This window comes from Amphiura filiformis, chromosome 10, assembly GCF_039555335.1.
Source record: "Amphiura filiformis chromosome 10, Afil_fr2py, whole genome shotgun sequence".
Classification (NCBI taxonomy): domain Eukaryota; kingdom Metazoa; phylum Echinodermata; class Ophiuroidea; order Amphilepidida; family Amphiuridae; genus Amphiura; species Amphiura filiformis.
In genome coordinates this window covers 54,199,205-54,219,176 of record NC_092637.1, presented here as the reverse complement: position 1 = coordinate 54,219,176, position 19,972 = coordinate 54,199,205, and the positions used below count along the sequence as shown (strand labels likewise).

Sequence of the window (19,972 nt, the reverse complement as noted above, 5' to 3'; positions counted from 1 at the left end):
GGCCATGAAAATTTATAATAATGAAATTTAATTTAAAAAAAAATTGAAACTTGTCGTCTCGGCACCGACGTAAAGAGTTAAGTTAAGATATTAATGTTTAAGTACACTTCATATTACACATTTATTGTCTTTAGTACTATTCACACGCTGACATGTTTTGTTTTTTTATAACCATATTAATCGACCGACCCCATATTAATTTATCACATTTTACACAAACATCAGAAATTCTTAAATCGGACATCGCAGAGCATGTAGCAGTACAATAATACGTAATTACACCACGAAGCAGATAAAACAACTTGCTGGCTGAAAGAAGCAATTTGGAATAGAAGTAGTTTGCATGAACAAAGACGAGGGGACTTACAAATTAGACAAAATCTACGATCAACTCATCAATAAACGGCAACAAGAAAGTTTGAAATCAGCATCAAGACTAAATATCTAGAAACACCACAACATAGTGAAGTGATCAAGAGTCCCTGAACAAGACCCTTTCTTACTTTAACTCTCTCCACGCGGGTGTCCATTGCAGACGATAAGTTCCAATTTTAGTCAAAAATTCAAAAATTTCTGAACTGTACATTTTCATGTCCATATTTGGAATCAGCATTAAAGGTACATTACAATGAGTACAAACAAGCTTAGTATTGGCTCAGAGGCTCTTGAGGTAGCTCATGATATTTAAAAAAATATAACTCAAAACTTTAACTTTTTATGTTGAAGCCTATGGCTATCACGCAGAGCATCAAAGTAATAAAGTAAATAGATACAAGAAGTATTGCCTTACCGTTTCGGGCTTGTCCACTGAATTCGTTCCAGGCAGAAAGTGACTAGAAGCTGAGCTGCAGGGTGTTTTATACTTTTTGACAACAATTGAAAGTAATGATATCTAATAAACATGATAAGGTAATCAGCGATTGTTGACTTGAACTTCAACTTGACCATCTGCATCCAATCCCACGCGATGGTCAGACCATTTGTGACCCATTCCGACACAACGTGGAAAATTTTACTTTCTAAGATTCCTCTGTAGCCTCCAAACCCGGAACATATCAACATTTCATTTCAAGAGATTTTGAAGTTGCTAGTTGCAAAACTTGGAATGTGTAAACATTTTACTTTTTGATGCAGCTGCAAAACCCAAAATATGTCAAAACTTACTAAAATAGATGGACTCTGGCAACTATTCTTTGTTTAAATGTTTCTTGCAAGGGGAACATTTTTATCAAAAACGTTTTGGCCTATATGAAGCCCAAAATGTGACATTTGCCATTGTATAAATGTAAATGAGAACTCTACTTTTTCTGAATCCTTATGATGAAAGGAATACATTGGTAACAAGATTGGGAGGGACAACTTTGACCTTCGACTCACTGTATAATCAGCCCTGTACACCTCATGGTGTATATTGTGGTAAAATAAATTATATATTGCAATTAGTCCCAAGTGAAATATTGATTTGCTTTAACTTTTAGAAAAGTGACTTAAGTTGAGAATCGTAATTAAAAACAGACGACAGGTATCAAATATTTTAAAGAAATTCAAAAAATTCAGAATTGTACATTTTCATGACCATATTTGGAATTAGCATGAAAAAAGCATTTAGATGAGTACAAACAAACTTAGTATTGGTTCAGTGGTTCTTAAGATAGCTCTTAATATTTTTGAGAAAATAGTTCAAAAAGTGACATAAGTTGAGAATCGTAATTAAAAACAGACGACAGGTTTCAAATATTTTTTAGAAATTAAAAAATTTCAGAATTGTACATTTTCATGACCATATTTGGCATCAGCATGTTGTGTTCCGAGTTTTGTGGTAACGGGCCCGATTTTATCAATAATTATGAGTCGTCAATAATTGGGCTCTTCCATTTAAAAAACACGTTCCCCCTGTGGATTTTACTGCTGTCTTAATGCTCTGTGTGCTAGCCATAGACTTCAACATAAGAAGTCCAGGTTTTGGGATATTTTCTCAAAATATCAAGAACTATCTCATGAACCACTGAACCAATACTAGGCTTGTTTGTACTCATTTTAATGTATTTTTCCTACGATTGCGTGCTTGTTCGATATTTACCAGAGGACACTCTCTTATATTGGTACGCGTCATCATCCCCATTTGGAAGCAAACTCTGCCCAATAACCCCCTTTTTATTAGTAATTTACAGGAACTAAATCAATATGTAAATATTTGAACTTTGCGCGCGCGCATTTTAAATAAATGGAACATTTTTGTATTCATTTTAGCTTAAAAATTGTAACTTTTGAAGGTCTATGACACCCAATTGTTAGTGTTTTTACACTGACTGACCCCCATTTTCTTGGAAACCACACTGATTGACGCACTTTTTTCGACAAAAAATCCTACAGCGCCGATTGACCAATGTGGAAATTTTAATCTTTGCTTTTGAAGATGGGGGATGTACGCTCGTACATACCTTTTATACAAAAGGTCGCAATTTTCAAATGATAGTCGGCTTTTTTCCCAGCTACAAGTACTTCAAATAAATATCATTAGATTTATAAATTTTACTTCAAGGACTGTTAAATGTCAAAAATATCAATTTTTAATAATTTGCCATAAAATGTGTATGCTATCTAGAATTTCAAAAGATCAAACTTATTTGATATCAGAAGGACATTATTCGTATTTAGAATGCAATTCAAAATGTCTGATGTGCTCTCATCTCCTACAATAAATACTGTGCGAATGTTGCTATCGAGCCCTTTAAATAATAATTTCGTTTTCAACATGGTCATTGCGACTTTTGCCGACGAGGGCACGGTACTGATGCTTTGACCGTGATGTTTGGGGTGAAAAGGTTGTGCCAGTGGCCTGGAGTGTGGTTGCTTTTTGCCCATGATGGCTTGGCTGACCCCCGGTGCAGATGTTTGGGCGATGGTTGCTGGGCCATAGGTCTTCACCCGTGCTGTGTTGGAGGCTGTGGTTTATGGTCTAGCTTCGGTGTTTCCGACAAACGTATGAGTTTTTGTTCGATGGGAGAATTGTCTCATAAAAGTCTATAAGGAGAGTAGCTATGGTAAATGAATTTCCAGCTTATGTTTATGTTATGTAATATGTTATATTTTAACTTTCCAAGGAACATTTGAGCCAAGAATGACAATGATCATGATCAAGTGCTTACACCTTTACGTGTTTTAGCATGCAACATCATGTTGAAGTTTAGAAAGATATAAACTGGCCTCAAAAAGAAACTTATAATTTTTCACAAGGTCATATCTTAAAATCCTCTCCATAAAAATGAACAAATATTGCACACAGGATTACTTCAATACTCTACTCTAAACACTGGTCAGTAACCAAACAGTTGTCCAACTGACACAACAGCAAAATGCACTGACATGGAACACCTTCCTGGACCACATTCACAGTCCAACAGATTTCTTTTGCTGGGTTCCAATTATTCGTCTGTATACATGAACAAAAATTACACACAGGATTACTTCAATACTCTACTCTAAACACATGTCAGTAACCAAGCAGTTGTCCAAGTGACACAACAGTAAAATACACTGACATGGAACACCTTCCTGGACCACATTCACAGTTTACATATTGCATTACCATTTCTTGCAAATATTCCAAAAACATTAATGTCTGAGATAACTTTTTTGCCAGTTTAATGCAATACTTATGATTATAGGTGCCATAATTATATTAAAGGAGTGTTTCGTGATCCTAGCATCCTCTTTTTATGACATTTTTCAGTACATATCCACGAAAAAAGCCTATTTCCAAAATTTCAGTTGATTCCGATATTGCGTTTGCGAGTTATACATGATTATGTGTATTACACTGCTCCATAGACAATGCGTTGTAATTTCGTTCTGGTGCACCAGAACGAAATTCAAATTTCACGATATCTTTGCAAAACGAATTAATCTGCAAGAAATATTTTGTACATAAACATTATGTAGCCAGAGGTTTCCAGTGATATAAAAATCTCAACTTTTTTGAGAAAAGTGGGGGATGAGGCTGTGGATCACGAAGTGCCCCTTTAACATTAACGGAAAAGATATTTTCAAGTATCGAGCATCTTCTCAAGTTTCATTTTTAATATCGTGCAGTATTTTAACATTTGAATAAAACCATTTAATGTTTTGCAACAAACATATTATTTGAGAAGAATGAGAAGGATTTCATTTCGCCAAACAAAATATAAAACCCATTGACATCTTAACCAAAAGTGTGCATTGTGTTGAATGATCTTTCTTTCAAACTTGGAATGAAGTGAATTGGTCCATGCATTATGTAATCGCTCATTTCTTCGCAAGCAGCCAATCGATTCAAATACAATTAGCATATAAGATGAGGAATAAGATGAGCCTGCTTTTTTAATTTTTGATTCTGATACCTATTTCCCAACTTATGTCCAAATTCAATTACCCGGTAATTTTTAATATCCCATGCAGCAGATGCCAATATTAACGCAGCAGTTCTCGACTATCTTTCATGGCTTCTTCCTCTAAACGAGACGTCAAGAACTGGTACAGGTATTTCCGTCATACAAATATTAGTCAGGGTGAATATATTATTCAGGGTGAATACATTAGTCAGGGTGAATATGTTAGTCAGGGTGAATATATTAGTCAGGGTGAATAATTAGTCAGGGTGAATATATTAGTCAGGGTGAATATACTAGTCAGGGTGAATATATTAGTCAGGGTGAATATACTAGTCAGGGTGAATATATTAGTCAGGGTGAATATATTAGTCAGGGTGAATATACTAGTCAGGGTGAATATGTTAGTCAGGGTGAATAATTAGTCAGGGTGAATATATTAATCAGGGTGAATATACTAATCAGGGTGAATATATTAGTCAGGGTGAATATACTAGTCAGGGTGAATATATTAATCAGGGTGAATATACTAGTCAGGGTGAATATGTTAGTTAGGGTGAATAATTAGTCAGGGTGAATATATTAATCAGGGTGAATATACTAGTCAGGGTGAATATATTAGTCAGGGTGAATATACTAGTCAGGGTGAATATATTAGTCAGGGTGAATATACTAGTCAGGGTGAATATATTAATCAGGGTGAATATACTAGTCAGGGTGAATATGTTAGTCAGGGTGAATAATTAGTCAGGGTGAATATATTAGTCAGGGTGAATATACTAGTCAGGGTGAATATATTAATCAGGGTGAATATACTAGTCAGGGTGAATATGTTAGTCAGGGTGAATAATTAGTCAGGGTGAATATATTAGTCAGGGTGAATATACTAGTCAGGGTGAATATGTTAGTCAGGGTGAATATGTTAGTCAGGGTGAATATACTAGTCAGGGTGAATACATTAGTCAGGGTGAATATATTAGTCAGGGTGAATATACTAGTCAGGGTGAATATACTAGTCAGGGTGAATATATTAGTCAGGGTGAATATACTAGTCAGGGTGAATATATTAGTCAGGGTGAATATACTAGTCAGGGTGAATATATTAGTCAGGGTGAATAATTAGTCAGGGTGAATATATTAGTCAGGGTGAATATACTAGTCAGGGTGAATATGTTAGTCAGGGTGAATAATTAGTCAGGGTGAATATATTAATCAGGGTAAATATACTAGTCAGGGTGAATATGTTAGTCAGGGTGAATATGTTAGTCAGGGTGAATATACTAGTCAGGGTGAATACATTAGTCAGGGTGAATATATTAGTCAGGGTGAATATACTAGTCAGGGTGAATATATTAATCAGGGTGAATATACTAGTCAGGGTGAATATGTTAGTCAGGGTGAATAATTAGTCAGGGTGAATATATTAGTCAGGGTGAATATACTAGTCAGGGTGAATATGTTAGTCAGGGTGAATATGTTAGTCAGGGTGAATATACTAGTCAGGGTGAATACATTAGTCAGGGTGAATATATTAGTCAGGGTGAATATACTAGTCAGGGTGAATATACTAGTCAGGGTGAATATATTAGTCAGGGTGAATATACTAGTCAGGGTGAATATATTAGTCAGGGTGAATATACTAGTCAGGGTGAATATATTAGTCAGGGTGAATAATTAGTCAGGGTGAATATATTAGTCAGGGTGAATATACTAGTCAGGGTGAATATGTTAGTCAGGGTGAATAATTAGTCAGGGTGAATATATTAATCAGGGTAAATATATTAATCAGGGTGAATATACTAGTCAGGGTGAATATGTTAGTCAGGGTGAATAATTAGTCAGGGTGAATAATTAGTCAGGGTGAATATATTATTCAGGGTGAATATACTAGTCAGGGTGAATATATTAGTCAGGGTGAATATACTAGTCAGGGTGAATATATTAGTCAGGGTGAATATACTAGTCAGGGTGAATATGTTAGTCAGGGTGAATATATTAGTCAGGGTGAATATATTAGTCAGGGTGAATATACTAGTCAGGGTGAATATATTAGTCAGGGTGAATATACTAGTCAGGGTGAATATATTAGTCAGGGTGAATATACTAGTCAGGGTGAATATGTTAGTCAGGGTGAATAATTAGTCAGGGTGAATATATTAATCAGGGTGAATATACTAGTCAGGGTGAATATATTAGTCAGGGTGAATATACTAGTCAGGGTGAATATGTTAGTTAGGGTGAATAATTAGTCAGGGTGAATATATTAATCAGGGTGAATATACTAGTCAGGGTGAATATATTAGTCAGGGTGAATATACTAGTCAGGGTGAATATATTAGTCAGGGTGAATAATTAGTCAGGGTGAATATATTAGTCAGGGTGAATATACTAGTCAGGGTGAATATGTTAGTCAGGGTGAATAATTAGTCAGGGTGAATATATTAGTCAGGGTGAATATATACACAAACTTCGAAATTTGTCATCTTCAACTGACACCCGCATGGGGAAAGTAAAAATAACTTCGAAACTTGAAATAAGTCGATGGAAACAGACTATATCTAGATTTCAATGTGTTTTAATTTATTTCGATCATAATATCTGATTGATGGTCTTCCTAACTCGCTGGAAAAATGATGTCAATGACTCAACATCTATATACTTTTGACATTTGCTTGCAGCGGCAGGAAATGATGTCAGTGACTTGACATACGATATACTTTTAACCTCTGCTTGCCGCGGCATAAAATGATGTCAGTGATATGACTCAAAATCTATATACTTTTGACCTCTGCTTGCCGCGGCAAAAAATGATGTCAGTGACGCGGCAGGAAACCGACCAAGCCCTCGCTCACCATCACAAATCATAGATAAACTTTGACCTCAGAGGATACATTTTGTACCCTGACACAATTAAGGTTAGCTGAGAGTTTTTCATGCGCTTGATTTCAGAGGGCGTAAGTTCATAACAGAAACAGCCATGCAGAAAATGAACAAGCGTACTGGGACGTAGGCCTACTTACAATAGAATATTGATCCACGGTCAAGACATCAAACTTGGCTTAGCTCGTGCCAGGAGCTCGTGAGTCGGGGGCGGGCGGGGGGTTACATGAGGGGCGACATGCCGGGTCGGATGCCGGGGGAGGGGTACAAGCCATTTTCGGCAATTTTCATAAGGATTTTATAAATTTTAAAAATTGATTGGGGCACTTCGTCAAGCTACGCCCTGGAAAATGTGTTGATTTTGAATTTATAGCCTTGATATCTTTGATGAAATAAATCAATGCTGCTATTCCCCTGATTACAATGTAATAGGGTACAACAATAACATCAACAACAATATCAAAAAGCAATTATTTGCAAATCGAATTTGGGAAGAATATTCAAAAAGACAGACTTAGCAGGCCTACAAATTTCTGAATTATATAAAGTGAAAACAATCAATCACGATTCACTGCAGTCAGCGAATCAATCAAATAAAACTAAAAAGAAAGGAGCAAGAAAGAATAAAGAAATAGTGAAAAGAGAAAGAAAGAGAGAGAGAGAAAAAAACGAAAAAGAAAGTAAGAAAGAAAAGAAAGGAAGATAGAAAGAAAGAAATGAAAAAAAATGAAAAAAGAAAAGAGAAAGAAAAGAGGAAAGAAAGGAAGTAAAAATGAGAAAAGAGAGAAAAAGGAAAGAAAATTCAGCCACATGGGGACTCGAACCCACAAAAATTGTTCATAACAGATTCCCAGTCCAACGCTCTATCCACTGGACCATAAATCAGCTTACGCAATTTCTTATTCTTATATGTAACTATAATTTGATGTAATTACTTGATTACAATCGCGTCCGCACAATGGCTCTTAGAATAAACACGCATGTCGGCGCTGAAATTTTGAACGAACTGATGGAGGAAAACCTCGTTTTTTGCAATACTAGCTTCAATTTGGAGTGAAAATCAAATGGGATAGCAATTGGCAGAATGTTGAGAAATAATGTAGGTATTCAGATGTCTAAATTAACGCCCCGTTATCAAGATATCGATAATTTCACAAAACAGTTTTTTCTCAGACAAGATTCTCGAAAATGTTCCCCAAAAACGGGCTTTTTAAATTTGATCGGTACTGTATTTGGTTCTTCCCCATGGCAACATTATTTCTTTAATCGATTTGTAGTACAATACATAAAAGGAGAAAACAATCACTCGGCGTGGTTTTATACGGAGCGAACATGGAACGTGTTTTTGATCTTGTGAACATGGTGCGTAAAAATGATTTAAACGAAGGATTTTCAAACGGATTCTAAAATTTTTTATAAACACACAAACATAATGTAAAGATACATCCATGCACCAACATTTGACTCACTGCGATATTTGATTGCTGAGAAAACGCGGTTTTAGAGAACAACTTTATACGTCTTTTATACGTTTTTTATACGTTTCTTCGTGTAACCTTAAGGTCATTTGATGAACGTACAGGTTAAAGAACTGTGTCCTGATAGATAAACATGTTATATCCTAGGATTGTGTATCCTAGTGCGTGTAAAGGTCATTCTATGAGTGTGGAACCATATTGGGATTAAAGAACTTGGTCCTGATAGATGAGCATGTTTTGGGTCCTAGTGTGTGTAAAGGTCATTCTATATGTGTACAATCCTATTGGAGTTAAAGAACGAGAATGTTTTACATCCTGTAGTGAGAATTATTATGGCGAACATGTTGGTTTTCATAGAATTATACGCAAGGATAGTATACATGCAATTCTATATATGATTTCGTGATCTATCATGCTTATCAAGTTGTTTTTATTGCGTGCCATGTCGGTCACCCTCTATGAGTATCGTCACGTATATCCTGCCGAGCGGCATTATGGTCATAGTAAAACGTAATGATCGTTAAACGATGTTACGTAATTATTTTCAGCTTATAGGAATGACAATAAAATTGGTAAGATATAACAGGTGAATTTCGGGATATTACGGTAAACACAAAGCGTTATTTAACAGCGCTCATTTATCAGGTAAAATAATTCCGGTCTTAATTCGTTTGCAATCAGAAAAGATTTAAAGTTCTTTTTAATTTCTTGCAATATTGTATCGTTGTCTGGCTCTCATACGCATATCTGAAATTGAAATGAGAATAAGCAAAGAGTATTAGTAGTAGCGGTGGTGATTGACCTGTGTGGTGCTGGTGTGTATTAATATAAATGAAATAAATGATACATTTAATGGATTTATGGAACGCAAAAAGCGATTCAAAGCGCTGTAATTTCGCTGCCACTGTAAATCATCACAATCAGATCATATCCCCGGGATCATATCAACTAGGCCGGTTATAGCCGAACCCGACGCAAACCTATCCGCACTTAAATTAAACCAATTATCTGTGCAGCTCCCCAAATTTCATTTGGTTAGGTACCAGAGACAAATTTGTTAGATCTATGGATTGGCCGTCGACGCTGCTTCGATGCTTGTTATTAATAAGGAATCTTCTTCTTCTTTCGTATGCTGCTAACGAGGGAGATTTAGATCTCAAGTTTGCTGATGAGCAGCCAGTCTCGTGTGGAAACATCAACTTCAGAGAGTCCCTGGGCTCGGTGGTGGTGGTGGTGGTGAGTGTTAACGTTGTTGGTGGTGTAATGATGAATACACTCATATTTTAACGTCACATAAAAGTTTTTGCTGCACGGTATCTAATACAAGTAAATACATATATGTCTACTTACTATTTATTGGACGAAAAGAAAGAGGTTTGGACTGTTTCTTCCTGGGTTGGTAACTACGCCTGAAGTGGCCTCAGCTACAACGGTGTCATGGACTTCACTGGCTGATACACCTCTTTGAAGGAGTAGGGCGGCTGCTCCTGTGATTATTGAAATGTTAGAAATTATCGTTATTATAATTACTTATTATGAATACTGTCTGCATATTACACAACGGCAATTACACCCAGCACCGTGTGCAAAACCACATACTGTTGCAAAATGATAAAATATTGCATATGCAAATTAACATGCTTTTATGTATGTATAGTTTTGCATATAATAAAAAATACATTTACAAAACACGGTAAGGTACCGGGGTAAAAATTTTATCAACCTAAAATTGGCCCACTAATGGAATCCAATTCACACTATTATTGTAATTATTCGTTATGTTCGTGGTATGTGTGTGGGTGTCCAAAACGGATGCTAAAACAAGCATACGTTTATTCATACGTAGGAAGTGACTGCCCCAGGAGGGTCTCAAATATTTTCTTTGTACCTATGCTTGATCTGGGGTTCCTGCATGCACAGAGATATTCTTCCGATACTGATTTTAAGTAAACATATACCCTAGCGGGACCAGAATTCTATAAAGAACATACATCCTAACGAGACTAGTTAGTGAGTTTCGGCAAGTTCAGGGAAAGTCCTTCCTATAATGACCAAGTGTATAAATGCGAAAATAAAAAGGTCACATTTTGTTTGTTTTAATAAAAAAAATAAGAAAATAAGAAATGTGGGCATGAATTTCAGAATATTTGATACCCCTTTTGAGACAATGAGGGGTGAATTTTATATCCTTAGCGGGACTAGAAGAGGCTACAGTGAATGTGATACCCTAGTGAGAGTCTCGATATTAGCACTAGTCTCCCGCGCTAGTCTCGCTAAAACGGATCAAGTATGGGAAACCGGCCAGAATCCAAGACCCCCCGGAAAAAACGCAAATCAGGCAATAGAATTGAACTGATATTGTCTTCCTTGGTTAAGTAAAGGAGTGATAGAAGCCTATGGAAAGCAATCAGTCGGTTGAATTTTGAAATAGTTAAAGCAGGGGCTTCCTGTTGCAGTAAGTGTTTGTATTGGCTATCTATGCAGTAAGGACAGGACAAAGGGTGGTTTACGTCATTAAATGAAATATGATATTTGTACTCTCTTTAGCATTGGGCTTATACTTTAGTTATTGCGTTTGATGGTGTGACCTTATGTCATTGCTATGACATCTTGTCTTCGTAGATATCCCCATTGTGTTTACGGATTATACATAGATCACCAGTAAACACAAAATGTTTTCGACATCATTCGTAAAAATCTAGAAAAGGTTGTCAGAAAACATTTAAATGTCGGGTTATATAGAGGGTTACGTTTTCATAACATTCAGAAACATGTGTATTTTTCAAAAACAGTTTGAAAACATTTTCAAAATGTTGTGGTAGTGAATTTTCATACAAAACGTTTCTAAACGTTTTCATGATAACCCGACATTTAATGTTTTTTCGCGTATGAAAGCAGTTTGAAACACATTCATTGATTTAATAATGCTTTGTTTTAGATTATTTTCTCATTTCTACACACTTAAAAGGACGCAAGAAATGGTAACTGCACCCACTCACCCAATATAGACCAGGTTAAAACTGAGCTAAGTACCACTTGGAGAACAAGAAATTCTCATATGGTTTATCTGGACCAGTTTTGCATGGGGAACAAGAATTTCTTGGGTAAAAAGCCTGTAACCTGAGAACTTTTCCGTGAGGGCGCTTTTTTAAAATGGCCGCCAAAATCCAATATATATGGTTAAATTAGTCACTTTAGGGCATATTTAACCAGATTTTGGATTTTTATTGATAGCAATAATGTAATACTAAGTCAGGTTATTAATATCAAGGTAACAGGAGGTCACGCGGAGGGCGCTTTTTTCAAAATGGCCGCCAAAATCAATGAAAAACATATATATGGTTAAATTAGTCACTTAATGGGCATATTTAACCAGATATTGATGGCAACAATGTACTACTAAGTCAAATTATTAATATGAATGTAACAGGAGGTCCCAGCTGAGGGCGCTTTTTTCAAAATGGCCGCCAAAATCAATGAAAAAACATATACATGGTTAAATTAGTCACTATACGGCATATTTAACCAGATTATGGATTTTATTGATAGCAATAATATACTACAAAGTCTGGTTATTAATATGAAGGTAACAGGAGGTCACAGCCGAGGGCGCTTTTTTCAAAATGGCCGCCAAATCAATGAAAAGCATATATTGTTAAATTAGTAACTTAAGTTGTATACTTCATCAGATTTTTGATGTTGTTATTGATAGCGGTAAGGCATTACTAGGTTTGTGCATGGTTTCACTGACGCATTGTTTTAATTCTCAGGATCACTCAAATCGCTATTTTCTGAAAAATCTTCATAGTCATTCTCTACCAATAGTTCTTGGACGTTGTTTCCACCATCGTATACAGTGACATCTGCTGCTCTCCACTCTCTTGCAATGAAATTTGCGCTAAGGATATATGAAGCGTCAGCGCCTGCTTACATGGTGGTAGTAAGGATATATCTGCAACCTTTTTCTCTTTCGATCAAAGATATCTTCTTTTTCTTCTTTTCTTCTTACACGGTAAGTGTAACATCAAATGCATGATGACAGGCACACTTCAAGTTGCGCATATGTACAAAGGATCAGGAACGCAGCTTCGAAAAAAGCAGTGCAAAATATGTACAGTGCGATGTGCGATAAAAAGCAGCTCTCGGTGGAGGAATATAAGTGCTGCGGAGCCCCAATGCAGACTTGACAGCATTGAGGGACGGCGAGATGGCTGGATCTGTCTGAAAAGGTTCCGGTCCTTGGCTGTTCTCTGGAAGAAAGAGTGCAGGTAGACCTGAGTGTTGCAGTGCTCAAGCTGGAATCTGGAATCATGGCCTCTGGTGTTTGTCACAGATTGGGTAAGGTACTGGTTCCACTGGATGTCCACAAGGTTATATCTGATGCGAGTACCCGGCTCTGTTCCGTCTGGCTTGTAGAGATTGCCACTGGAGGTTTTGTAGAATAGCAGACACATTGCTCCTCCTGTCATAGTCACTGGTGACTAGCGAGCACACCTGCGCTGGACTTGGTCAAGTTGGACTTCCTCAAGTGTGTGGCCATGAATTGGGTATGAGCTCTGGAGGGGATTTCTCCTATTTGTGATATGGATGACTTGACATTTTGATGGATGGAATTTCATCATCCACTGTTGCTCCCACTCCTGCAGATTATCTAAGTCTTTTACTTGAAGTCACAGACTGTCCTCATGTGATGTAATTCTTTTATACAAGATGCAGTCATCTGCAAAGAGTCGAACCGAGGAGTTCTTGATGCAGGCTAGTAGGTCATTAATAAATATGACAAACAACAGCGGCCCGGCTGCCTTAGGTACACCAGAAGTCACTTCCACTTCAGTGTTGAACTGACCATCAACCACTACTTGTTGGGTTCTATTTGTGAAAAAGTCCGAAATCCACTCCAAGTGTGTTCCTCTGATACCATAATGCTCTGCTTTTATCAGCAAACGATGATGGGACAACTTATCAAATGCTTTTTCAAAATCAAGCAAGATAAGTTCTGTCTGCCCTCTTTCGTCCAAGCTTCTGGCAATATCATAAATGGTGACAATTAGTTGGGCAAGATAAAAAGATTACAGATATCCTTACTACCACCATGTAAGCAGGCGCTGGCGCTTGTTATCCTTAGCGTAAATTTCATTGCAAGAGAGTGGAGAGCAGCAGATGTCGCTGTATACGATGGTGGAAACATTGTTGACAATGGGTGGAACGAAAACATGCAACCTAAATGGGTTGAAATGGTGATGCCTGAGGACATCCAAGAACTATTGGTAGAGAATAACTATGAAGAATTTTAAGAAAATAGCGATTTCAGTGATCCTGAGGATTAAAACAAAGATAAATAACTGTCATGACTTTTGCAGCATTCTAGTTTACAAGTTGCTTTTGGGGTCTTTTTAATACATAAAGGCAATTCTGGTAGTCGTCATTGCCGCCATTTTAAATCAGAATCTACTTTTACCACCCTGAAGTACTTCAATATAAGTTCAAAATGTCAAAGACAACTATTACTTTTTTTTCTATTTAAGCACCCTCCCCTGTGACATCCTTATTACCTTCACATTACCTTCACATTAATAATCTGACCTAGTAATAGCTTTACCGCTATCAATAACAACATCCAAAATCTGATGAAGTATACCACTTTTGAATGACTAATTTAACAATATATATGCTTTTCATTGATTTTAGCGGCCATTTTGAAAAAAGCGCCCTCAGCTGGGACCTCCTGTTACCTTTATATTAATAACCTGACTTAGTAGTAAATTATTGCTATCAATAAAAATCCAAAATCTGGTTAAATATGCCCCTAAATGGACTAATTCAACCATATATATGCTTTTCATTGATTTTGGCGGCCATTTTGAAAAAAGCGCCCTCAGCTGTGACCTCCTGTTACCTTCATATTAATAGCCTGACTTAGTAGTACATAATTGCTATCAATAAAAATCCAAAATCTGGTTAAATATGCCCTAAGATGACCAATTTAACCATATATATTGGATTTTGGCGGCCATTTTGAAAAAAGCGCCCTCACGGAAAAGTTCTCAGGTTACAGGCTTTTTACCCAACAAATTCTTGTTCCCCATGCAAAACTGGTCCAGATAAACCATATGAGAATTTCTTGTTCTCCAAGTGGTACTTAGCTCAGTTTTAACCTGGTCTAATACGCACACACCGCCCCACCCCACTCGTCCACCCTGGCCTTATACACATAAAACATCCAACCATAAAAATACAAATAAATGGATAAATAAGTCAATATTAAAGTATGAACGAATGAAATAAATAACGTTATTTTACCTGAGACGTGTGGGCAAGCCATTGAAGTTCCGCTGATCGTATTGGTGGCCGTGTCACTGGTATGCCATGCGCTGGTGATATCGACTCCAGGGGCGAAGAGATCGGTACAAGACCCGTAGTTGGAGAATGATGCTCGTGCATCGTAACGGTCAGTAGCTCCAACAGTAATAGCCTGAATTATATCAAAAGAAAGATTTAGAGTACTTAAGGATGTTTGATACTGAACAATTAAAGTACCATCCACATGGCAAGAGCATTATGTCTAAAATCAGAGCAAGAAATCTAACAATCAACTCCGCACAGCCCGTGATTGGTTAGTACCCAGAGGATGTTTAAAGACATTCCCATAACCCAATGGGGTTTCTGACCTTGGTATGTCTGGCTCTTGTACACATGTGATACAGTTGACCATACCTTAAATTAGGATTGTGTGCAAATATCTGGCGTTTTCATCCTATTCTTTAACATTCAAAACATTGAGACTTATGAATAAAATTAATATAGTGGGACAATATAAATGTTTCCTGTAAGAAAATCAATTATCAGTCATAAGTCTCAACTATTAGCTCGTTGGCTGCAGTTTTAAAATTACCATTGTGTGTGTGGCAATGGGGCCTTTGCCTTTGAAATTAGGTTACATTGATCATATTTCCCAATCATAGTGCATTGTAGGAATGCCTTTAAGCCTCCTCTGGTTAGTACCGGTAGCGCGTAAAAGGAAGGTTGGTTTATGTGGTATGCTTTATTCGAAGAAAAAGATTCGCAGAAAATGGCGATAAATTAGGTACCTTTTCAAGACAAAGGCAAAGAGTCGTACTATATATTTAATGTTTTATTTTGTCAAGGCGGATACTTTGAGACCATTTTCATTGCAATTGCAGCATTATGAAAATATTAGGCCTACCTAATTTTGCTTTTACCCTTTGACATAGTTTGACCATCGAGCTACTGGTTTGACCTATATCTCATTAATTATGCATTCAAGAGATATATAGTCATTGACGTTGTCACTTCTATAATATTATGTTTTACTCACTTGCTACAAGTTGAATATAATCTTAAAAGTCACACCTAGGCTAATCTAGTGGTAAAAAAGAAGACGTAGTGCAATTCAATCTCTAGACCAGCCGCTTTTTGCAGTATACGGCAGAAACAAGGGATCGTGTTTGGGTAATACAGTTTGACGGGAAATTTTAAACTTTATTTCCATTGTAACTTTTAAAGTAACAAAGACAAATGTATGACCGCATAATTTTTTGGAAAGAAAGCCATGAAAGGAATTCAATTGTATCTTTGACATTTGAAAATTACGAACTTTTGAAAAGGTTTCAAAAAAGCACGGACATCCCACCAGTCGTTGATCCTAAAAAAGAAATCGGTGAAAAAAACCCGGTAAAAAATGGTGACTAAGCCTCAATCCTGTTAAGACCTAAAATATCAAGGTTTTTATGAAACTTCATGGATATCTTCAAAACGAAAGGTCAAATTTTTTATATCATGGTCGGCCTTTCCTTCCAGATACATATCATAAGTTTTAATACTTCGATGACTTTTAACGTCAAAAAAATGACAATTTTTAATAATTTGGCTTTAAATTGGTATTATATCGCGAATTTCAAAATCGGAAGGATATTCCTCGTAATTTGGTGTATGATGTGCTCTCAGGTCCCACAAAAATACTGTGCAAAGGTAACTGAGCCCTTAATGCTATTATATAATAAATTCATAAAATTCATGAGGTGACGCGTATGTATGGCTGTTAAGACCCCCTTTTTCAGCATCGCTGTCACCCAAAGACCCATATTTTTATGAGCACATGCTCTATCACCCAAAGACCCCATTATTTTTCTTTAGAGATATCATCCAAAGACCCTTGTATTTGCAGCAACGAGTCTTTTTGTTACTTATTTGGAAAAAACAAGCCATTTGAAACTATTTAGATTTAAAGATATAATTTTCGAGGCCTCTTTTTGCTTTCACTCAAAGACCCTATTTAAAAAAGTAATTTTCTCACCCTAATTTAGATCAAAATGGTCCGTCTCTCACCCAATGACCTCATATTTTTACACAGACGTGACGTTAGTTACGACTGTGTCTTTTTTCTTACAGGTTCTTCTTTCTTTACACAGCCGTTACACAGCACTTCCGGTATAAAACGAAAAACCTTCACAAATTTTTTATTAGCTAAGTAAAACATAACACAGTAACCGTATGTTCACATATGATCTGCAGTCACCCAATATATATGTGGTCTTTTTTTATTTGGGGTCAAAGCTCATTAAGGGGTCACTTCCGGTATAAAAAGAAATACTTTTAAAAATGCATCTTCTTCCACAAATTATGTGGGACAGAGACGCCACTTGCACACATGCATTGTTATTACCCAGTGTCTATGGGGTGTACACAGATTTGGGGTCAAAGGTCATTAAGGGGTCACTTCCGGTATAAAACGAAATACCTTCAAAAATATTTATTAGCTAAGTAAAACATGGGACAGTAACGGTATGTTCACACATGATCTGCAGTCACCCAATGTATAGGTGGTATTTTTTTATTTGGGGTCAAATCTCATTAAGGGGTCACTTCTGGTATAAAACGAAATACCTTTAAAATGCATCTTCTTCCACAGATTATGTAGGACAGTGACGCCACTTGCACACATGCATTGTTACTACCCAGTGTCTATGGGTGTACACATATTTGGGGTCAAAGGTCATTAAGGTGTCACTTCCGGTATAAAACGTAAAACCTTCAAAAAATTTTATTTGCAAAGAAAAACATAGGACAGTAACGGTATGTTTACACATGAATTGTGGTTACCCAATTCATATGTGGTATTTTTTATTTGGGGTCAAATGTCATTAAGGGGTCACTTCCGGTCTGAGACGAAAAACTTTCAAAATGCCCCTTCTGCCACAAGTAACATAGCAAAGTGGTGTCACGTGCACCCATGCATTGACATGTAGAGGTGTTGCCCATGCATTGACATCTAGAGGTGTTGGTGTAATAAACCAACTGAAACATTTTGTTCCCGAGCGAATAATGTATTCACTATATTGTACTTTAATACTTCCTTACATAAACTACGGTATCGTAGCATGGGGAAATACTTGTCAAAAATATTTGAAAAGATTTTCAAACCTTAAAAAAAAACACCTTAGAATGATATCGAATAGTCACTTTTTAAATCACTCAGCCCCTTTTCAAGAATTACAATTTGCTTAATGTTTATGATAGTTATGATCTCGAACTAAGCACTTTCATGTACAAGTATAATACCAATCTGTTACCAAAGGCCTTCAATAGTTATTTCGTTGAGCAGAGGAATCACCTCAGGTATCACACAAGAAACGCTGAAGATTACAAGATCTGTCTTACATAAACAGGGTTTGCTAACAAAACAATAAGATCCGCCGGGCCAAGAAAATGGCATTCGATTGACAGATGCGCCAAAACGGCTACATCAGTAAAACTCTTTAGATCCCAAATTAAAACAAACCTTATGGAAATGTACACTTAATACCTCTTAGTTTTGATTTACTTATTTTTATTTTTCTCCTTTTAAAACAAAAAATCGATTAAAATTAACTGATCTCTTAGCATTTATACTATATTCACAAAATGCCAGCTTTCTTTTGCGATATACGTGAGCATATGTTATGAAATCCTAATTTGTCTTACACTTATATTCTGCATGTTCTTTATTCATCATTTTTTCCTGCTTAGTTCGTTCTACATGAATGTATGAAAGAGGGTGGGGGTGTTTATATGTATGTAATTGTATTTTATTAGACAAATTAAGAAACTTAGGCTAAGGTTAAGGGGGTGCTTGTTCAGGCCTTCTGAGCATCTCCTCATTCAAATGTGTTGTTTTGCTGTTATTGTATTGTTGTATTTTGAATGAAATAAAGACTGATTGATTGATTGATTGACATTAGCCAATGTCTACGGGCGTTTTCCTATATTTCGGGGACAACGGTCATTAGGGGTCACTACACGGCTGTGTTCGTGGGTTAGACCACAACTAAGTCTAGTTCTTTCTGTCAACCATTACATGTGCTCTAGCACTCACACGCTTACATCGATTTTGACCTAACTTGGTCACAATCACCATTGACCATGTCCCTACATGTCACATAAAACTCGAGGGGTCAAAGGTCACGTAGGGGTCAAAGAGGTCAAAAAGGTAATTTCAGCTCAAAATGCATCTTCTACCACATATAACGTAGGACAGTGATGCCACTTGCACAATTGCATTGTTATTACTCAGTGTCTATGGGGTGTACACAGATTTGGGGTCAAAGGCATTAAGGGGTCACTTCCGGTATAAAACGAAAAACCTTCAACAATTTTATTAGCTCAGTAAAACATGGGACAGTAACGGTACATTCACATATGATCTGCAGTCACCCAATGTATATGTGGTATTTTTTTATTTGGGGTCAAAGCTCATTAAGGGGTCACTTCCGGTATAAAAGAAATATCTTTAAAATGCATCTTCTTCCACAAATTATGTAGGACAGAGACGCCACTTGCACATATGCATTGTGCATTGTTATTACCCAGTGTCTATGGGGTGTACACAGATTTGGGGTCAAAGGTCAATAAGGGGTCACTTCCGGTATAAAACGAAATACCTTCAAAATTTTCTATTAGCTAAGAAAAACGTAGCACAGTAACGGTATGTTCACACATGGATTATGGTTACCCAGTTTATATGTGGTATTATTTTATTTTGGGTCAAATGTCATTTAGGGGTCACTTCCGGTATAAAACGAAATACCTTTAAAATGCATCTTCTTCCACAAATTACGTAGGACAGTGACGTCACTTGCACACATGTATTGTTATAACACAGTGTATATATGGTGTACACACATTTGGGGTCAAAGGTCAGTAAGGATTCACGATATACCTTCAAAATGCCCCTTCTGCCACAAAAAGCAT

General features: G+C 36.6%; 1 protein-coding gene across 1 annotated transcript in view; it reads right to left on the bottom strand.

Moving 5' to 3' along the window:
- Positions 1 to 10,078: 10,078 nt before the first annotated feature.
- LOC140161973 (extracellular serine proteinase-like) overlaps positions 10,079 to 19,972 on the bottom strand; it is a 33,661-nt gene continuing 23,767 nt past the window's right edge. The window contains exons 6-7 of the mRNA XM_072185265.1: positions 15,026 to 15,197; positions 10,079 to 10,212 (exon numbers count right to left, since the gene is read on the bottom strand). Coding sequence (XP_072041366.1) covers positions 10,079 to 10,212; positions 15,026 to 15,197 — 306 coding nt within the window. The remainder of the gene's footprint in view (positions 10,213 to 15,025; positions 15,198 to 19,972) is intronic.